Source organism: Anthonomus grandis, chromosome 5 (assembly GCF_022605725.1).
Source record: "Anthonomus grandis grandis chromosome 5, icAntGran1.3, whole genome shotgun sequence".
Taxonomy (NCBI): domain Eukaryota; kingdom Metazoa; phylum Arthropoda; class Insecta; order Coleoptera; family Curculionidae; genus Anthonomus; species Anthonomus grandis.
Window position 1 is genome coordinate 30,975,819 of NC_065550.1, and position 21,921 is coordinate 30,997,739.

General features: G+C 33.3%; 1 protein-coding gene across 2 annotated transcripts in view; it reads right to left on the reverse strand.

Annotated features, from left to right (window-relative positions):
- The window catches only part of LOC126736728 (uncharacterized), a 43,645-nt gene that overhangs the window by 20,438 nt on the left and 1,286 nt on the right, over positions 1 to 21,921 (reverse strand). For both annotated transcript variants that reach the window (XM_050441242.1, XM_050441241.1), the window contains exons 2-7: positions 11,504 to 11,669; positions 11,295 to 11,449; positions 10,891 to 11,248; positions 1,725 to 2,040; positions 1,452 to 1,671; positions 1,209 to 1,394 (exon numbers count right to left, since the gene is read on the reverse strand). In XM_050441242.1, the coding sequence (XP_050297199.1) occupies positions 1,209 to 1,394; positions 1,452 to 1,671; positions 1,725 to 2,040; positions 10,891 to 11,248; positions 11,295 to 11,449; positions 11,504 to 11,669 (1,401 nt within the window). The remainder of the gene's footprint in view (positions 1 to 1,208; positions 1,395 to 1,451; positions 1,672 to 1,724; positions 2,041 to 10,890; positions 11,249 to 11,294; positions 11,450 to 11,503; positions 11,670 to 21,921) is intronic.

Sequence of the window (21,921 nt, forward strand, 5' to 3'; positions counted from 1 at the left end):
TATGCTCTTCAATTTCTAAATTACCTAAATAAATTTAAGCAAGAGTTGCTCTCAGATCTTGTTACCTGATCAATATTCGCCACGAAACCATGTTCATTTAAAATATTGATATTATTATCTTCAGTCCATATACATATGTTAATTATGCACACGTTTAATATTTCTATTAAACGTATGCAGAAACACCTGAAATTCAGTGTAATGAAGGGGAAGACTTCTTATAGTGTTGTGATAAACCAAATCATTCCTTGGGTCTGATGATACCTTATTTCAGAAATCACTGATTTTTTTTTTCTAGGACCTTATTAGGACCATTTAGGAAAGATAAATACCAAAGGCCAATAAAACGAATGCTTCGAAGAACTAAATGTATCTATCTATCTAAATGTATGTTTAACATTAATTCAAAATCACATTAACTAAAAATCGAATAACGTTTATCATTGAATCCTAAATAAAATAATTTGCAAATGTAAATACAGGTTAAAACTCTATTTGATTACAATCAGAGAACGAGGTTTAACCAGTAAAGCACAAACCTACAATCTCTGAGGTAAATATTATTTTAAGACTGATCTTTGGACAAAAAAATTAAATAGATTTTTGTCTTATACGTGAAATCGATCCTTGAAAGCCTCTTTATGCCTTAAAAAATTGCAAAAATTAATTAAAAGGTTTTGGAGTAACACTCATGAATATCAATTTTAAAAATTCAGGTTTTAAGCATCTATGAGTTTGTACATCAGAGTCTAACTAAAAAAGTTGTTCTACAAAAATTCTTCATATTATATTATAGAGATTATTAGCTAGAAATCCCATAAAATTTTAGGGAAAACCTCGTAAAAATGCGTGGACTAGTTTTTCAATTATCGTGGGTGGAAGTTAGGCTATGCCCTCTTAGGTTCATTCCTCATAAATATGATTCTAATTTACAAAGTTCTTTAGCTACAAAAGTTTTTTTTTTATATATGAAATTATTATTTAGGAATTGCTCGAACTTTCACTGAAAACTTTATAAAAATGCCTGGAATAGGTTTTTAATTATCTTGGACTAAAGTTACATTTTGTGAAAAAAAATCCCACCAAACCCAATTTAACTGCTTAAACCTATTAAGTTTTTCAACAAAAATAATATTTCCTATACAAAATCCATTCTAAAAAATCCCTTAACTTTGTCTGCAAAAAAAATATATTTTCTTATACTGTACCTAATAATCTATTATGTCCCAGATCGTGTTCCAAAAGCACAAAATTAACGGCCTCCTCAAAACTAATATCATCAATTTTTTTAAGATTGTTCAGTATTTTCTTCAAACTTTGAACTTTATTCGTCACCAGGTTGCTACTGGCCTCAAAAATCAATTGTATCATCTTCAATAAGTCCTCCTTACTACCTAAAGTCCGTCATAAGATTTTAAATGACATTGAAAATAAACAAACAAAAAAATTACCTTTTCTGGCAAACACCTCAGCAAAAATAGGACAAACCCTATTAAATAATATTGGGTAATTAATGGAAAACTCGAACGCCTCATTTAATTCCGCTTGAGACAACGTAAAAAACCGATTTATTTTGGGTTGCGGTAACGTGTGGCCTCGTGTACACAATCCGTTGCGGCACTTGTTGTGAAAGAAGAATTTGAAGCAGAGACCCTTTAAGACATTAGGTACCTAAAATGTATTAAATACTTTTAAGGTACAAATCATATTATTTAATTTCCTACCTGTGGTCTCTGATTTTGCACCTCAGTCTCCACCCACTGAGCCACCCGGTCCAATTTCGAGTCCTCGCTCAAACTTGCCGGCTCCGATTTCAATTCTGCCAGCTTTCCGTTCTCTTCTTCTTCCTCGATATTCGTGCTCGCTATTAAGGAAATAATGTCGTCTTTTGGTTCTGTTGACGAAGCTCTGTCTTGGACCATTTTCGTACCTAAATTCGTGTCCAGACATACGGAAAGATTCTTCGATCTCGTTCTGGTTGGGGGTCGCGTTAGCGGAGTTTTGAATATGGAACTGCTTGTCGAGGCACTCGTCCTAACGCTTTAAATTTGGAGTAGCTTGAGTATATATGAAAACTCATAGTTTTGGTATAAGTGACATTACCACCTTACTAATTATACAGTGTTTTTGAATCAGATTATTTGAAGAGGAAAAGTTTTTATAACTTGTCCACGAAACATTCAAGAAAATGCTTATGGTAGTTTTTTAGTAATCATGGATGGAAGATAAGTTGGGCTCCCTTAGGTCTATACCTCATAAATATAGCTAAAAAAACATTCTAAAATTTTTGTTTTAAATAAACATTATTGATCAAGAAAAATGCACACTGTAACCAATAATTTAAAGATAACCAAGACAACAAAGTTTCGACAATCAAAGCTTATAAAGTAGCATGTTGTGTGGGACTCTACTATCAAATGTCTAGGAAAAGTCGGTGTATATTGTACTACTATTCATCTATTGGGTCTGTAGTCGGCAAAAGAATATTAAGAATGCAATAGTTGGGTTCAACCGAGTTGCCAATTTGAACTATATTATGCATACTTTTTACCTTTTTTACCTTATTAGTATAGTTGGACTATTAAGGAAAGGAAAATTTAGTACCTATATATTTAGATAATAATTAATAATTTATGACCTGCACCTACCGTTACTCCTTTTTGTATCTTTTTTATACCTTTCGAATTGTCTTTTTATTATTTACCAGTTATATCTTAAAGGGCTAATTTGATTGAATAAATTAATTTGAAGCAAACCAAAGATGTTTTAATCTAATTATTTATGATATATATTCATATTGGTAAATGATTTGGGGACAGGGTTATTAATCACTTTTTTCTTATTAGAACCGCCCATCTTTTTCTAAAAGTGTGCCAGTGCCTGTTTAAATATTCATTTATTGATAACCTTGTGATATCGCGTTACTTTTGTTCCTTGGTGTTTATATTACTTTTTGTGTGGTATCGTGGTTTCTTAAATTAGTAATATGGAACATTTAAAAAATGACGTTACTGCAAATGTAATAAGAATTGGTGATGAGGAAAGTGACAATAATGCTTTTAAGCTACCCTTAAAAAATAAAACAGAACAAGCAGCTATGTATTGTGGAGTAGGGCGACCTACTATAATTAAAATTAGAAAAGAAGATCAACATCGACGTGAGTTTGACCCTACAGAGCCTTTATCGACTCCAGGAAAAACACGTTAGAGATTATCACTACTGTAAAAAATTGATGATTCTGATTTCGGCGTAATAAGAACAATTATTGAGAAATTTTATACAGAATATAAAGTAATACCAACTTTAGGAAAGATGCTGGCGAAAATTAAGGAGGAAATTGAATATCCATATGAAAAAGACTCTCGCCGAAAACTCAGGTATAAAAGAGGATGATGATGAAAGTGACGCTAGCTCTGATGAGTTAGACGATTGGGAAGAAGAAAAGATTGATCCTGATTCTGACTAAGAAATAATGAAATTTTTTTTGTGTTTATTACTATAAATTTAAGTAACATTACTATTTGTATAATTATACATATATAGTCTTTTAAGTTAGGTTGTACTGTTTAATTTAACTTGTATTTTGTTTAAGATAAAAATAAAAACAATTAAAAAATTTACTCCAAATCGTGTTAAGAAAAAATTTTCTGGGTCCATTAATATAGGTGTGCAAAATCAATTTCTTTTATTCTTGGTTATAAGAAATAAAAAAACCAGGTAAGTAGAAAGTAAAAAGGAAAAATATCCAATATTTTTTTAATTGATAGTGTGATAAATAAAAATGCCTCGAGATCAAGTTCGAAATGGGTTTTTTACAGTATTTATGGCCTTCTTCCCCCTTTCGTCGCGATTACAGTTACCGCAGATGAATAGTACCTGTACGAACACCCTTCTCCAAGGCATCCATGTGAGTAAAGAGGCTTAAATCTGTAAATCTACAAGGTCTAAAGGTACACACACAAAGAAAGCAGGTTTCCTGCTTACTGGCAGTCTGCACTCATAAACGCCAATAATTGCGCTTTTAAATGTTCCCGCACATAGACAAAGCCGGTCGGAACCTATTGCAAGCGTCAATCAACGCCGATTCTTTTACCGGAATGAATTTTTAATTCTTGGTCGCTTGGTTTTCGGAGCCGAGCGTACGTTTTCAGTGCATATTATTTTTTTAATAAATTGTGATAATGAACGTAGAAAGTCTGATCTCTGCTGTTTTTGCAAGGCCTGCACTGTGGAATAAACGGCTAAAGTCGCACTCTATAGAAATGTATCCCAAAGTTTGTGTAATGAAATAACAGCTGAAATGGAAATAAATAGTAAATTTCCATTATTAATAGTTTATATTTGCAATATTTAAGGAAAACTACAATTTAACTTATATGTATAATTTATTAAACAAATATAAAATCTAGGCAAAAGGGCATTATAGTAAAAATAAAATTGTTTAATTGCGATAATTCAATCGATTATTACAAAAAAGTCGGTAAATATATCTCTTATTGTTTTAGCTGTATTTGACGATCTCCCAGCACTTTGATTTTCACGATTTCTTTGCTCAACGTCTACATCAGTTAAGTGTCTTTGAAAATTTTCTCTAACAAGAATGGTGTTATGTTGAATACAAATGCTGCATTTAATAATGTTATCTGCCACAAGTATATCCGTTTCGATGGGTTTGGACAAGATACGCTATTTTGCAGTTAGTATTCCAAAAGTACATTCGATTGTTTTTCGAGCTCTGGAGACTCTGTTGCTGAAGCATTCATGATCAATAGGCAAATTTTTTCCACCAAAAGGTTTCAGTAAAAATTCTAAAAGTGGATACATCCCCTATAAAAACATAAGATGCCTTCGTATTTGTGCCTGGAAGATTAGAAGGTTCAGGTATTTTGGTTAATAATTTATAAAAATCTGAGAAGTTCCGCCGTCACTTTGTTTAACTATAACCACCTACGTCTATAGCAATCAGTTTGTAATCTGCAACTGCTTGAAGTATAACAGCAAAATATTTTCTATAGTTAAAAAACAGAGACCCAGAATTTTTTGGACAAATAACGCGGACATGTTTTCCATCAATGGCACCTATTACGTGGGGAAAGTTCAAAATATATTGTAAAAGTCTTCAGCCATCATTTTAAAAGTTTCCTTTGTTGGAATAGGCATATGTTCGGGGTGCAAGTCACGCCATATTACCACTACAGTTTCAGCTATAATTCTTCCTACAGTTGAGGCTCCCATTCGAAGAGAAAAGCTTAAAGAGACTTCAAGTCCTTAGTACTGTCAACTCCTCAAGTTTCTCTGTATGCTGGAAGTACATATTCTTCCTCATCCACTTACACTCATGCGAATTTTTCAACTACAATCTACGATAAATCAACAAACAAACGATTTTCTTAACCTTTAGATAGATAGAATGTCTTGAATGATTGTCAATACTTTTTTTAGAAAGTTTTGCTACAATTATGCGTTGGTTTAAAAATCCGGTGTTTGTGCTAGTTGCACCATGTTTTTGTTATGCGTTGTTCCAAAATATAATTAAATGTATTTAATGTCATTCTCATGTAATTAAAAAACCATTCTTCATGAATTTTCAGCGCTAGAAATAGGTGATAATATTCACCACAAACTACGCGCTCATTATTTAGTGGATATATTCCTTGCCTTGGTCCTCGCATTCATAAAAAAATATTTTCTAGAAGCAACAATTCTTTATCGGAGGATGAACTGGACATCTTGCCTTCACAAAGTCTGCTTTATACTGGCAGATAACAGATAACCCTTTCTTTATGTACGTAACAGGTGGAAAATCGGCACCGGTATTGAGCGCCGAAAGTAGGCGCTGGATGACCTGCTTTCTTTGTGTGTTTACCTTAAGTCCCAATTGTTGTTGCAACAATAAAGGATTCAACAGTGGGGACAGAAAGTTGCAGACCAAACTTTCAAAAACCTTGAGAGTTGCACTAAGTATGCAAATGGGACAATAATAGGCAATAGAGGCTCTATCATCGGATATAGGTTAATTAATTACAGATATAGGTTTAATAAATTTCTTGTTCCAAAAGTCCGAAAATACTCCTGTTTGAAGAGAGAGATTAGATATATTCTTGTTTCTTGATATGGCTGCTATCAACAGGACTTGCAATATTAAAAATGCAAGGGGATTATTGTTTGCTGACGATTTCAAGTATTTCCTTCAGATTCGATCTGTGAATGATTGTCAGGCTTTGCAAGATGAATTTTGAGATGTTGCAAAATTAAATAGCTTTAGACTAAATGTCAGTAAGTGTGATTGTATGTCATTCACCCTTAATAGTAGTTCCATAATTTTTAATTACACCTTTAATGGTGAACCATTTCAAAGCGTACCCCAGCAGAAGGATCTAGGAGTGATTTTTGACCCGACTTTTTCATTTTCTAAACACATTTTTATAAAAAGTAGAAAATGCCCAAAAAATTTCAGGATTTATTGTTAGAACCACCAAGGAGCTGAGTGTTGAAGTGAGTCTCATCTTTTCGATAGCTTAGTTTTGCCAATCTTGGAATATGGGTCCATTATTTGGTCCCCCCAGTACAGTATCCGGGTAGCTATGGTTGAAGGCGTTGAGAGAAAGTTCTTGAAGTGCATGTATATTAGGAAATGTAATCTATATCCCCAGAGAGGCTAGAATTATCTTTATTATAGATCTAGTAAGAGAAGAATTAGAATATTTTTGTGCACCCTTTTCAAAATACTGAAAAACAAAATAGATTGTCCTGAGATTCAGGACACCGGTACCTTTTGCTTTAAACAAAATTAACACTCGCCATCCATTCGTTTTTTTATCTGGCTTATCCACGAACCAGCCTTTATAAGAATTCTCCTATTTATAAACTTTTTGAATATTTTAATTTTATATGCTTCCAATATTGATATTGACATTGTCAACTAGTTTGAATCAATTTATAGATAGGTTTAAACAGCAATTTTAAAAAAGGTCCTGAGCCTTTGTTGGCCTCAAGAGAAGATAACTTACTACATATGTCTCAAACTATAATATGGTGAATACAACTAAAACTGCAATAGAGATGTTGGAATAGATATTTCATGAGTAGGCACATTAAGATTAGTATTATTTAAATAATTAGGGCTATTGGGGAAGTATATAGCAGGTTTTTCGTTTGTTATTGACAAATGATTTATAACAGTTACTCGAAAATTGCAGCAAGTTTGTAAAAAGTCTTTAAAATAGAGTGAAAAAAGGGAAGACTGCCTGTTATAGAGACAAATTAGTGATTCCACTTCTGCACATAGTTAATGTTGTGTTTAGCAAAGGAGTTTTCACTGATATACTTCCAAAAGCACTATTCTCCGTACACAAACAAGGTGAAAAAAGTTTGAGTAAGTAATAAAAAGTAATTGTCATCCAATTACCCTAATTAGGACCACAATTATTGAAGAATATTACCGGACAGGTTGTTGAACTATCTTTAAAAAATAACCTGCATAACAATCAATATGGTTCCAATGAAAACTTTAACACTGAAGACGCATTTTGCGGAGCCAAGAATTTTGATAATGGGATAAATGTTATTGGTATGTTCCTGGACCTCAAAAAGGTTTTTGATACTGTGGATCACCAAACACTTTTCTGTCAAATATGGAAGTTAAAGGAATACATAATAACCTAGCGACATCTTATCTAGAAAGAAGTGCACTCGAATTCTGGAAGAAATTAAGGGTAGAATATGGTTTTCTGCAAGACACTGTACTGTCTATTTTACTTTTTAATATCTACGTCAATGATTTGTCCTTAACTCAGGAGGAAAACATTTTTTTGTTATGCGATTATTATCAAAGGGGTGGATTGGCATATTGATAACGGTAAAGCTGATTTATTTCTTCCAGGGAGTTAAAAAAGAAAGTATTTCAGGTAATTTGAGACTGGGAACTTCATCAAAGTGAAAGAATACAGTTTCAACTGCCTGGACGAATTAAATCATTCCTCCTCTTCTCCTTTTTTATATTTTCTTCCAGATTATAAGTCCCTGGGATTAGGTTATACTTTATTTCTTCCAGGCAGTTAAAACATAGAACACTAACTGAATGCCCGCGGCGTTGCTCGCGTGTAAATAAAAGAAAAGTCAAAGAAGGCCTCCAATAATAGTAAATGCAACCCACAATTGCCACGCCGTTTTTCTTGAGGTCAAGATATAAAACCAAGACACAAATAACCTTAAAAATGATTCGTTAGATGCAGAGCGAGCGGTAAGACTGAGTCGAGTCATCTCTCGGGTATCAGTCTCGCATGGACCCGCCTTGTTGTTATGTCTACCAAAATATAAATAATACAGAGGCACTTTTTCAATCGTATTTATTAATCAGTTTTATGCCGCTATGCGATATTTATCATATTGCTAACACCCCTTATCGGTGGAATTTCAAAAAGTTCGTTCGTATCCGGGGCCTACATTATAAAGAAACATTGTTGCAGTGAATTTTTTTTTTCTTAAGTTGATACCTTGATGAAAATTGAGATTGTGGAGCTCCAAAGGATCGAAAGAACACAATTTTAACTTCCTGGACGAATTCAATCATTCCTCTTCTCCATTTCATATTTTCTTCCAGATTATCAGTCCCTGGTCTTAGATCATCATTTATTTCTTTAAGGCAGTTGAAACAGAGAACATATCAGGCAAATTGAGATTGTGGAATTCCACGGTATTGCGAGAACATAGTTTCAACTGCCTGGACGAATTAAATAATTTCTCCTTTTCTATATTTTCTTCCAGGTTATAAGTCCTTGGGCTTAGATCATAATTTATTTCTTCTAGGCAGTTGAAACAAAGAACATGTCAGGCAAACTGAGATTGTGGAGCTCCAAAAGATTGAAAGGATACAGTTTCAACTGCCTGGATGAATTAAATCATTCCTCCTCTTCTCCTTTTTTATATTTTCTTCCAGATTATAAGTCCTTGAGCTTAGATCATAATTTATTTCTTCCAGGCAGTTAAAACAAAGAACATATCAGGCAAACTGAGATTGTGGAGCTCCAAAAGATTGAAAGGGTACAGTTTCAACTGCCTAGACGAATTAAATCATTCCTCCTCTTCTTATTTCTTCCAGGCAGTTGAAACAAAGAACATATCAGACAAATTAATATTGTGGAGCTCCAAAGGATTGAAAGACCACACTTTTAACTGCCTGGACGAATAAAATCATTCCTTCTCTTCTTCTTTTGTATATTCTCTTCCAGATTATAAGTCTCTGGGCTGAGTTTATACTTTATTTCTTTCAGGCAGTTAAAACACAGAACATATCAGGCAAATTGAGATTTTGGAGCTCCAAAAGATTGAAAGGGTACAGTTTCAACTGCCTGGACGAATTAAATCATTCCTCCTTTTCTCCTTTTTTTATATTTTCTTCCAGGTTGTAAATCCCTGAGCTTAGATCATAGACATTTAAAACTTCAGGCAAATTTAGATTGTGGAATTCCATTCAACTACCTAGACGAATTAAATCAATTTTCCTCTTCTCCTTGCCATATGTCCTTCCAGTTTATAATTCAATTTATAGTTAACACTGAAGTAGCATTAAATAAAATAAAGAAATGGATGGCGAGCAGTTTATAACATAACACTTACTGGACATAAAACAAAAGTTGTATCATTTTTCTTCTCTTCTAGATCTTCACCTGATTTTCAAATAATCAAGCTATTGTAGATTGAAAGCACATTATAGTTGTAGAACGCAAATAAAAGAAAAACATGTTTAAAATGTTTAACTATATTCATAAATGAAAATTTTACTTGGAAGGACCATGTATGTCACAGGATGTATGTCATATATGGGATCATAATTTGGGTGCAACAATGCTCAGTAAAATGCACAAAAGTGGATTATTAAGGTCTGCCAAAGTAATGTATATTATTTCGGACTAAAGGTATAATTTAACGTCAATAGATTTAAATTCATTTATGGCTCTTTTGATTACATAAAGATATCAGGAAACATGTATTTAAAAGATGCCAAAAGATGTTAATAAGTCGATAAAAGATAGTAATTTTCTAATTAATAAAGCATATGTTGTTGAGGAGTTAAGTGGAATTATAGCTATCAAATTCACTGGAGAAATTATGACGTTTTGGGAATAATAGACATGTTTTGCTTTTGATAGGTTTTTAGGAGGCCTCATCTTCTTGTGTGATTGTTGTGTTAGTGTTATCTATAATACAGGGTGTTTCAAAATTCACTACATATATTTTAAGGGCGTATTCCTGAGGTCAAAATAAGACTTTTTTTCCTATAAACTTGGTCAAAAAAAAACTATTCGTATTATCACAATGCAAGATGTCCTATATTCTCGTGTAGCTTAATTTTTAAAAAAATGTATGCGTACGTAAAATTTTGGCCGCCAAAAATGTGCATCCCCTCAATTTACCCCTTAAAATTAGTTTTACGCCTTTTCTAAGATAAAGAATAAATAGACCGCCTAAAATAACAGGGGTATTTTAAATTTCGTTAAATTTGATGCAAAACTGTAGACACAGTTTTAAAAAATCGATTTTTTTTAAAACTTCTTGCGATGGCTGTAGCTTGAAGGGGGTACATTTTAGGACCCATGTTTATAGGAAAAAAAAGTCTTATTTTGACCTCAGGAATACGCCCTTAAAATATATGTAGTGAATTTTTAAACACCCTGCATATTACAGTAATAAATATTATCATGTTTAAGCATACCTTAGTGAAATAAGATCTGTATCTATAGTGTACTCAACTTAGTAGCATTAGGGAGAACATATGAACAGGAATCTTGTTTTAGTTAAAATTTTTGTTACCATTAGTTGAAATACTCATATGTATTGTTACTACTATTGTTATTTCTTTCTAAATAAATAAATAAAAACATATTTACCTCTTAGTCCCTTCGCTTCCAGACAAATTATCTTCAGGTGGCACATACTTTAACTGATCTGGACACTTTATTACTATCACCTTTCTCAAGTTGAGTCCCCTAGTAGTCAGCCATGGCTTCTGCTGCTTCTTTTTTACCCCAACAGGCGGGGGACAAACGCCAATACAAAACCTGTCGTTACCAGACACTTGAATGGTGATATTAAATGCACTTCTCTTGGGTTTAACCAAAACAGTTTCATTGGAATCACAAATCGGTTCTTGGATATAACTTTTAGGTGACGACAGTAATGTATCCTCTGGTATTTCTGAACCATAACTGGAGCTAAACGATTTATCTGGTTCCTCATCAGACAAATCTAAAATGTTTTATATACAAGCTGTTTAATTATTATATACATTTACCGTTGTTGCAATGATCATAATCCTCACAGTCAGGCTCATTTTCACTGTCTGAGTCTAGCAACAAAGTTGAACCGTTATTAATACTTCCTCCAAAGTTTGAATATCTGCTACGAAATGAGTCTTTGCTTTGAAGTCTCAGAAAACTTAATTGATCACTGAAATTACATTTAAAATTCCTAAATCCTATTTTTTATAAAAGTATTAATTACCGGAAACTTGTTAAAGCTGTGTCATGTTGAGATGCTATGGATTGTTTAGGAGAGCCTGGAAATGCTACTTCAAACTCTCGATTGCTTTGGTCTGGTTCTTGATCTGATTCTACAATGACTTCCTTGTCGTCTGGTTCATAATCTAGATCATCCAGGTTGAGCCAGCCTGATTTGTATAAATTTGAATATTTATTGTATTTCTTAATTTTACAATTGTGTAGTTCTATAGACTGTTTAATGATCTTACTAAAGAAATTTATAGATAATTCATGTACAAACAAAGTACAACTTATTTAAATAATAATTAATAGTTTTTGGATGTAACTAGGGAATCTTACTAGCATGTGCATAAGGTAGCATTTCAAAATTAATACTTTGATAATAATAATTACTTTGTAATTTTTATAAACAAATACACATACAGTATACATAGATAAAATAGATCTAATGTTGGGAATTGCAGATACAATAATTGTACAAAGAATATTTTGTAAGTATAAATTGATGTGGATAAAGTGAGTTTTTGTACAGGCCTCCCCACACAATAATCCTGTACTCTATAAGAGACTCATAAAACTTAATGTATAAATAGATTAACATGTTTTGATTAAGTATTTCTCCCAGTTAGTTTCGATATATATGGAGCCCATTTTAAATGTTTATCTATTATATTAACAAGATATTTTATATTATCAATCTCAACCACCTGACATATTTCATTTAGGTATCTAAATTATTCAAAGATTAGGACAGCTGTGAGAGCAAAAGCATTACATCTTCTTTTACAGAAATTTAGGGTCAAGTAATACAAGCAATTTTTAATTAATTTATTGCCAACAATTGTGCGTCCAGGCATCTCCAGAAATTATAACTACCAAATCATTAACATAGAAAATCAGTGAACTGTTAAATAATAGAATGCCCATAAGAGAATTTATATAAATAATAAAAAGTACAAGTCCCCCTGTCGTTCCTTGATTTTCCTATTTTAACTATTTGTTGCTATTCATCCAGATATCTCTCCAAGACATCCACCACATTGGAACCATGTCAAATGCGTTCGCAAGATTCAGGAAAACTGCCATACATTACTAACCATTTATTACTGTCCAAAGGATACTGGCACTACAAATGTAGGAGTCGACAGATTTTATAATTTTAGCATTCATTTAATTCAACTCTCATTTGCAGTTAATCTTATGTGAATTTATATAGAAAATCGATTTAATTTTATTAGTTGGTTCTTAACTTAAGATGAGTTAGAGTGATATTGTATTTCAAGCTTTTCTCTATGAGGATTGATTATGAAATTATGATATTGTCTTAACTGATTTATTCTTTTTATTTCAGATTTAGGCAAATATATAAAAATAATATAGCAATACACTTTTGGAACTAGCACATCTAAAATTAAAGACCAGTTTTACTATGATTAAGAACCTTTTAGATACTTTTAAATTAACCTTAAATATTAATTAGCTTTTTCCATAACAATGGCAAATAGACCTTTATTTGCTCAAATTAAGCTTGAAAATATAAATGAAGCTCTGCAAGAGGTTTCCCATATAAAATACTTAGGCATTGTTATCGACAGGCATCTGAAGTGGGATCAGCATTAGGGTGGAGTGAAAATGGCCGATTTTTTTTATTTGTGAGATATGGCGATGCCTATATTTGAAAAAGTTGCCTTTTCAAACCGCTGATTACTGCGCAAAATCAGGGTTTGATGTGACCTTATCTTTGGCTGCCCAACGAGGCATGAATATTTAAAAAAAAATCAAAATTTTTCCAAATTTCTATGCAGCTCTTCGCTTATTTCCTTTTAAAATGTTATTGAAACTACTTTTTTAAAAGAAAATAACCCAGAACTCACCACTCTATAATATGCTCATAATTTTTTTAGTTCTCTAAAACTTTATAATACTTTTTCTTTCAAATATTGGCAATGCGGCTCTAGAAGCTATTTTGGACCTTATATAACCATCACGTGCATCAAAGCCACAGACTGCTACCAATTTGACGCAGCGTTCCACTGCTTGTGAATGGCATGGAAACTTTAAAATTGGACCTTCTAAGATCATTTCCATAAGGCTGCTATCGGAAATCGACACTGTAAGGGGAGGCTCGGTAATTGTTATCGACTGCCAGTCAATTAGGTCAATGTAGTCTGTGGCCTTGAAATTTAATAAGGGTACCTTAATCTCACGTACTTTTAGTCCTAATGGCTTGTGTTGTCTACATTTTAGCAGTCTTCTTAAACCTAATTCTCTTACTGCTTTTCTACTATCGGAGAGCATAGCTAACAACATGTTTTCTGGGTGAGCGAAGTACCCGTTTCTTTGAATGACAGGATCAATAATATTTCTAATTTCTTCTGGTAAGAATCTGGATTTTTGAATAATTCCAAAAACATGTTTGCTGCCATGCCTACAGGAAGGTTTAGATTTTATTTCAAACCATGAAACAGCATACACTTTCATAATATATTGCGTTAAAATTTTAAGATTTGTTGATGGATTTTCGGTACCAACATATAATCTCAAAATTCGATTTCAGAGCTGTAGTTAACCACCTGGAATGATTCAATTTTCCTGGTCCTCTCTGCGACAAACTCAAAGAAATGTTTCCTGTTGAAATTGCAGTACAGATTTCATAAAGCTGGTCAGTACTAAGTTCACTTGGAGTAATTGCAGGCAAAGTAGTTTCGATTTTTTCAAACTTTTTAACAGGCATTTTTTCACATTTTTCCAAATGTTTTCCTATTTCGCCGCTATATGGTTTAGGCCCAATACCGCCGTCCAAATTTTGCAGTAAATGACGCAAAGGAAGTTCGTTTGCATGTAACAAACAAACGAACCATTGTAAAGGTCGTCTAAGAGAAACTTCAATTTGTCTCAATATTCCATTTTTTACACCAGTATTGACTACTGTACCATCACATCCAATAGCCTGAAGTTTAGAAAGATCCATGTTTTTCTCTTCTTTATTCATTTATTTATTTATTCATTTATTCAATCAATATACGGGAAACCCCATTTTACAAAAGATTTGGTTACAATATTAAATAAAGTAAAAGATGTATAATTAACATAATAAAAGTACTTTCACGAATATAATTAGACAGTCTTCAAAACATATACACAAGAAATAAACACAATGAGAAAACAATAAATTAAAATATTTGACCCAGTTGACCAATAAATCCAGAGAGTGAGCTTGCAAATGGATCAAGTTCAGGGTGAGAGTTTAAATAGGCAAGTCTACAACAGATTGGAGAATGTAAAGAATAGTTGGAGTGACAGATTGGTAAAGCAAACAGTTCATGTCTCCTTAGGGTGCCTGCAGGGACCTTTAAATTAAAGCTGTTGATGAGAGCAGGGCAATCAATAAGCCCATGAATAACCCTATACATAAAGCTGAGGTCACTTTGAATCCTTCTAGATTCCAACGATTGAAGTCCCAATATTGCCTCCATATTAAGTAGGTTATCCTGCATATTCAACTTGTAGGAACAGTACCGGGTAAATCTCTTTTGGACTCTTTCAAGTTGCATTTTGTGACAATTATAAAAAGGAGACCAAATGATCGAGGCATACTCTAAATGACTTCTAACTAATGAACAATAAAGTATCTCCAAAGTAGAAATAGACATGTCACGACAAGTTCGTAAAACAAAACCTAACATCTGAGAGGCCTTCCCCTCCACAAGATCACAGTGTTCTCCAAATTTCAGCTGAGTATCAAAGACTACTCCTAAATCCTTCATTGAGTCAACAGAACTAAGTACTATGTCATCAATAGTATATATATTATTCATTTTATTTTTAAGTCTAGAGAATCCAATTGAGTAGCACTTATTTATATTTAAAGAGAGATCATTCATATTAGCCCACTTTACAAAAGAAGTAAGATTGTGTTGTAAGATATCAGAGTCCCGCTGTGACTTAATAACACGGAAAAGTTTCAAATCATCTGCATATGCTAAGTAATCACAGTCAGTTAAACACGTTACAAGGTCAGTCAGAAATAAATCAAAAAGCAATGGGGAACAGTGTCCCCCTTGAGGAACTCCAGAAGTCACCAAGATACTTCCAGATTCAGAATCTCCAATCCTAACACGCTGCTCACGACCCAGCAGCATGCTTCTAAACCACCTTAGGGATCTTTCACTAAAGCCAAGGGAACTAAGTTTTGCTAGTAATAACTCATGATTGACCCTGTCGAAGGCCTTCGAGAAGTCAGTATAAATTGAATCCACTTGATAACCATTCTCGAAGGCCTCCAGCAAGGCAACCTCATATAAAACAAGATTAGTAGAGGTAGATCTACCACTAATGAACCCATGCTGCCTCTCATCAAACACCCCCTTGCACGCCCACCTAAGCTGATCACATATAATATCATCCAAAATCTTGGGAACAGCAGACTGCCTTGAGATGCTTCTATAGTTCTCAATGCGATCCCTCTCACCAGACTTATACACAGGGATTATATAGCTTAATTTCCATATATTTAGAAGCTCACCCTCTGATATAGATCTATTAAACAACAAAAACAAGGGAAGTGATATACTATATTTAAGTCTGCTTAACATGTACTCAGGTATCTTATCAGGTCCACAGGAAAGTTTATTAGGTAATTTAGAGAGTTTATTTTAGGAATTCTAAAATGCTTTTTTTGATATTGGTCGAATGACCAGAAGTTGGAGTTACATGACCTAAATACGTGGATCCTGGTTCCGATACTAGTACAATATGCTCTTCTATTATGGTTTTTCTTGAACATGTATTTTCGCCTTTGACTTGAGTTATTGTTTGGTCTTTCCGTCCGTCAAAATATAAACCATATAATGGAAATGATATTTCCTTTTCTTTTCTTTTTAGGTCACTACGCGCTTTTGTTCTCTCTCTTCTTATTTTGCTTCGATCGACGATCTTGGAGGGGTCTTCTTTGGTTAAAATTCCCATATCTGTTAGAGCTGCATGTACAATAATTGCGGCAGATCTATCGGATACGCCTGTTCTATCGCAAGCCTGCGCTAAACTTGGAAGTTTTAGTCTCATTTGAGAAGTTGAGGGGCAGCTTTCTTCTATAGAACTTTCGCTATTTGCTTGGGAATATTCTTTTTCTATAATTTTACTGGAAGAAGAAGGTACTTCCGACTGGTTATCTGTTTCAGTTTCTTTCAAGAGATCTCGTTGTTTTCTTTCTTCCTCCTTAGTTTTACGCTCTAATTTTTTTTGGATTATTTTACTAATCTTGGCGTCAACATTGCCAATTGCCATTTTTTTGAGTGGTTCGCTAGTCTAACAGCAAATCCCGTTAAGCTACAGGCCCTTTGGTCTTGCAGGCACATTTTTTAAAATCTTTATGTAAAATCTTCTTCAACTTATCACTCAAAACCAATACATTTCCGGAAGAGTGGAAAAAGGATAAAATATGTCCAGTGTTTAAGAGTGGCGACCATGGCAGAATAGAGAACTACAGACCGGTGTCAATTCTCTCTAATTTTTAAAGGCCTTTGAGATATGTGTGCATGATAAATTGTCTCCTCAAATTAAGCACATAATTACAGAAAAGCAGCATGGTTTCTTTCAAAAAAGATCTAGTGTCACTAATATGGCTTGTTTCTTGGAAACAGCATATCTAGCTATAAATCAGAAAAGCCAGATGGATGTGCTGTACACAGACTTCTCGAAGGCTTTTGATCGGCTGGATCACGGTTTGCTGGCATGGAAGCTGGCTTTGGCTGGATTTCATCCTTGTCTGGTGGAGTTCTTCATCTCATATTTGACTGGCGGGCTTCAGTATGTTGAATTTAATGGTTTTGGGTCTGAGTATTACATGGCTTCGAGTGGTGCGCCCCAAGGCAGTAACCTCGCCCCAATGCTGTTCGATCTATTTATTAATGATTTAGTGGATTGTGTGGAGAGTTTCTGTCTTTTATTCGCTGATGATCTGAAGTTGTTTCGTATTATTCGTACTATGCTGGACTGCCTGAAGCTACAAGAGGACATAAATAGGTCTTTGAATGGTGTGAAAGAAATAAACTACCCCTAAACTGTGACAAATGTAAAAAAATGACAATTTCCATTCTTCATGAAGAGATTTTATACCCATACATATTGAGTGGTTCTCAGTTGCTAGACTGTTCTTCAGTGAAGGATTTGGGCATTGAAGTGGATAAGAAGCTCATATTCAACCAGCATATAGCACAGGTCACTAGTTCAGCCTTAAAATCCCTCTGGTTTATAGTAAGGTCCACTTCTCAATTTAAGAATATATCCAGCTTGACTGTATTGTACAATTCATTAGTAAAGTCTAAATTAATGTATGGCTCTATGTTGTGGTTCCCCATCTATGATGTTCATGTTAACAGACTGGAGTATGTACAGTGCAGATTTTTAAAGCTACTTTCTTTTAAGTTGGATGGAGTATATCCAGTGAGAGGTGTGGAACAGGAGTACCTGCTGAATAGATTCAACTAATTGTCACTAAAGCAAAATGCTATTCTCTTTAGTCAGATATTTTTATATAAACTTTGCAATAATAAAATTGATGATTGTTCTGAGCTCTTAGAGAGGCTACCTCTATTTGTTCCTCTTGCCAATACAAGGAGGCACCATATATTTTATCCCTCTCTTAACTTAACAATACATAACTTAACATCTGTCCAGCAAAGCTCCACTGTGCCGTGCTTGTACATGGTATAATCAGATGAATGCTATAGATGTCGACATCTTTAGCAGCACTGAATATGTTTTTAAAAAAAGGATGTGTTCCTCTCTTAATTTGAATGATACCTGATTATTTTTCTGTGATTGTTATCATTTGGTTAATGTGTCTTATATTCTTACAATTATGCTATTGTTTTAAATTTTGTTATCACTCTATATTGGATCTTATATTATTTTTTTTGTACTTCTTATTTAAGGTGCTTATAACTTGTACTGTTTTAATTTTAATTATTTCGATTGTCTTGTAATTGGGAATTTTCCTGTTGGACAATAAACTATTTGAATTTGAATATAAAAGGCCCGCGTAATATAAAAAGTCAATTTTCAAGGTTATTTGGGCAGCCAAAGGTGACGTCGTAGAAATCTGAAATTTTGCACACCAATTTGTAATATAGGCATTTTAAGTTTCAAAAAAAAATTTTTTCGCTCCACCCTAATCAGCATGCTGGTGCTTTATCTCAATAAAAAAATAAGATTCCTCATTCATAAGTTTTATATTTTACACAGCATTTTGAGCTTTAAATGATTAATAAGCTTATGATTAATAAGGCACTACTGCCCTCCTTAGTTAAAACGTCCTAACTACAAAATTCTCTTTTTTTGGCTTATTAAATTTTATTGACCTATCAAATGGTATCTACCTCCTTGGCTAAATTAAAAAGTCGTAACTACATTTTTTATGCCTTAAATTCACCTAAATATATTGTTCGATGTGCAGAAAAGACGATAATCCCAAATTAAAATGTCCTATCTATCTTTTTCTAAGTTAAAATGTCCTAAGTATGATTCCGTTTGTAGAATATTCATTTGTGCCAGTAGGGGCATATTCGAAAAGTGCTAGGCAAGTGGCAATAATATGGCACGAAGGGGTTGCGGGTCGAAATAAGAAAAATTTAATTTCAACTTTTTTTTTATATAACAGAGACTTATGTTACGATCCGGCTTGACGACTGTGCATCTCAAAACAAAAATTGGGCTTTATTTTTTTTTCTTTACGTTGTAAACTCTATCGAGACTGAACTGGAGAATTTGGAAATAAAATACTTTCAATCTGGTCACACTTTTACGTCCGCGGACTCGTTCCAGATAGAACAATTATTGAAAAGGTGAAAACGGTAAGGTATTCGATTTTAATGATTTTAAATTGGCTGTAGAAAAGGCAAACTCATCTAAGGTCCATGTAAAAGAGATGAACATACAAAACTTTTTTGAATGGAAAGATTGTTCATCCAAGTTTAAGCTTCAAAAAAATGTTCCCAAAACTTACTTGCAGAATATGGTACATTCTCACTTTAAAAGGGGATAAAATGTGTTGTACTACAAAAATGCCTTTTCGGAAGAACCAAAACCTTCTTGCCGAACACAATGTCGAGGTGTAAAATTAAAAAGTAAACATGATCTGATTTCTAAGCTACGTCCTATTATTCCGGCTAACTGAATGATATTCTGGAGGAATTAGCCGTTTCCCTAAATAATGATACTGACAATAAAGAAAATGTAGATTTCCAGTAAGAGTAAAGCACTTTTTGAGTACTGATTTCCATTCATAATCATTTACTTTTATCCTTTTTTTAATGTTCTAATGTTTTATTAGTAATTTAGTTATAATGTTAATTTTAAATATAACTCCTGTGTCTTTAATAAAAATCAGTCCAAATATATATATATATTTTTTATTATTTATTTATTTATTTATTTATTTATTTATTTACACCACTTCACAGAATAAATTCCAATTAATGAGTGGGAAAATTACAACAATAAATTACAAAACATAGGTATCTTAAGAAAATCAAAAAGAATACAATATTATCAATAATTACAAGCAAATGGTATTAAAAGAAATATAGACAAAGTAAATTAAAGGTAAAACATCTAGGAAAAGTGTACCCTTTTAATTTCCGACAAACTGCAATTAAAGATGTCACACTGATCCAGAACAGAGTCATGTATGTTACATGCTCTGCGCAGAGGAGAAAATTTACAAATGTTGGTTCTAGGTCTTGATAGGTAAAAAGTTGATGTATTCCTTGCTGATATGCGAGGCACATGAAAATTTAGTTGCTGCAATAGATCTGGTGAATCAATAATATTATTTACCAACTTAAATAAAAATTGCAAATCAGCGGATTTTCGCCGATCCTCCAGCAAAGCAAACGAAAATCTTTCCAATAAACGCTGATGTGGGAAACCAATTTCTGGGTACACTCCGTCACTCTTGTACCAAAGATATTTGAGAAATTTTCGTTGAATATTTTCAAGTTCATGAATATGATTTGTATAATATGGTGACCAAACTTGGGATGCATATTCCAATATTGATCTGACATAAGAAAAGTACAGAATTTTTAGACTAAGAACATTATTAAAATTTTGCGAGTTCCTGATGATATATCCCAACATTCTATAACTGCGCTTGACAATATCTAAAATATGCGGTTGAAAAGAGAAAGAGCTGTCAAAGATCACCCCTAAATCTCTAAATTCAGTTGATCTAGGCAGAATAACATCATCTATGGTATAGTTGTAAGTAATGAAGTTTTTCTTTAAGCCAAATGAGACAACATTACATTTAGCCGCATTAAGGGGTAGATTATTATTTTTACACCATGTATTCAAAAGACTTAAATTATTTTGTAGCCGCTCACAATCCAAAATAGAGTCAATTCTAATATATAGTTTATTGTCATCTGCGTACAGCAGGCTATTAACATCAAGTTGGTCAGATATTGTATTAATGAATGAGTTGAAAAGAAGTGGTCCCAGAATTGAGCCCTGTGGGACTCCGGAAGTGGCAACTATCTGCACCGAACTACGACCAAAACATTCCACGTGTTGTGGTCGCTCGGTAAGATAGGACTGTAAAAGATTTGACAAAGAAGAAGAAAATCCATAATATAGGTCGAAATTATTAATGAGAATGTTGTGGTCTAGTCGGTCAAATGCTTTTGAAAAGTCTGTATAAATAACATCGACTTGAGAGTTTGCATTTATTGATTCGGTGATATATTCTGTAAGAGAAATCAAATTTGTAGTGGTAGATCTACCTTTCATGAATCCATGTTGTCGAGTATTTATAAGACTCCCCACTTTAGGATATAAAGCAGAATGAAGTGCGCGCTCAAAACATTTGGAGAAGTTATTTATTATTGTGATAGGCCGGTAATTTTCAACCATGTTTTTGTCATTCTTTTTATGTATGGGAACAATTTTAGACGACTTCCAAAGATCAGGAAAACATTCTTGTTTAAGGGCCAAGTTAAAAAGAATTGTTAATGGTTTTGCAAAAACATGTCTACAGTCTGATAAAAGAAATGCGGGTATTTTGTCAGGTCCAACTATCGGTGTGGGTTTTATAGTTTTTAAAGCACTTAATACCTCGTTTTCAGTAAATCTAGTTATGGTTATGCACTCCGGGTACGGTGTCTGAATATTATTAGAGTTAGAGGCTTGAGGTGAACTAAAAGTCGTGTATGAGCTCCGAAAGAAAGCTGCAAATGCATCAGTAATACTCTGCGGATCCGATAACAAAGTTCCTTGTTGATCAAACATATTTTGGGGCAGGGAGTTATTTTTTTGTGAACTCCGAATTAACTTCCAAAAGTTATTAGGCTGCGAGTTTAAATCATTCTCAAGTCTCGCACAGTATTGTTTGTATGACAGCTCAACATTTCTTTTTAT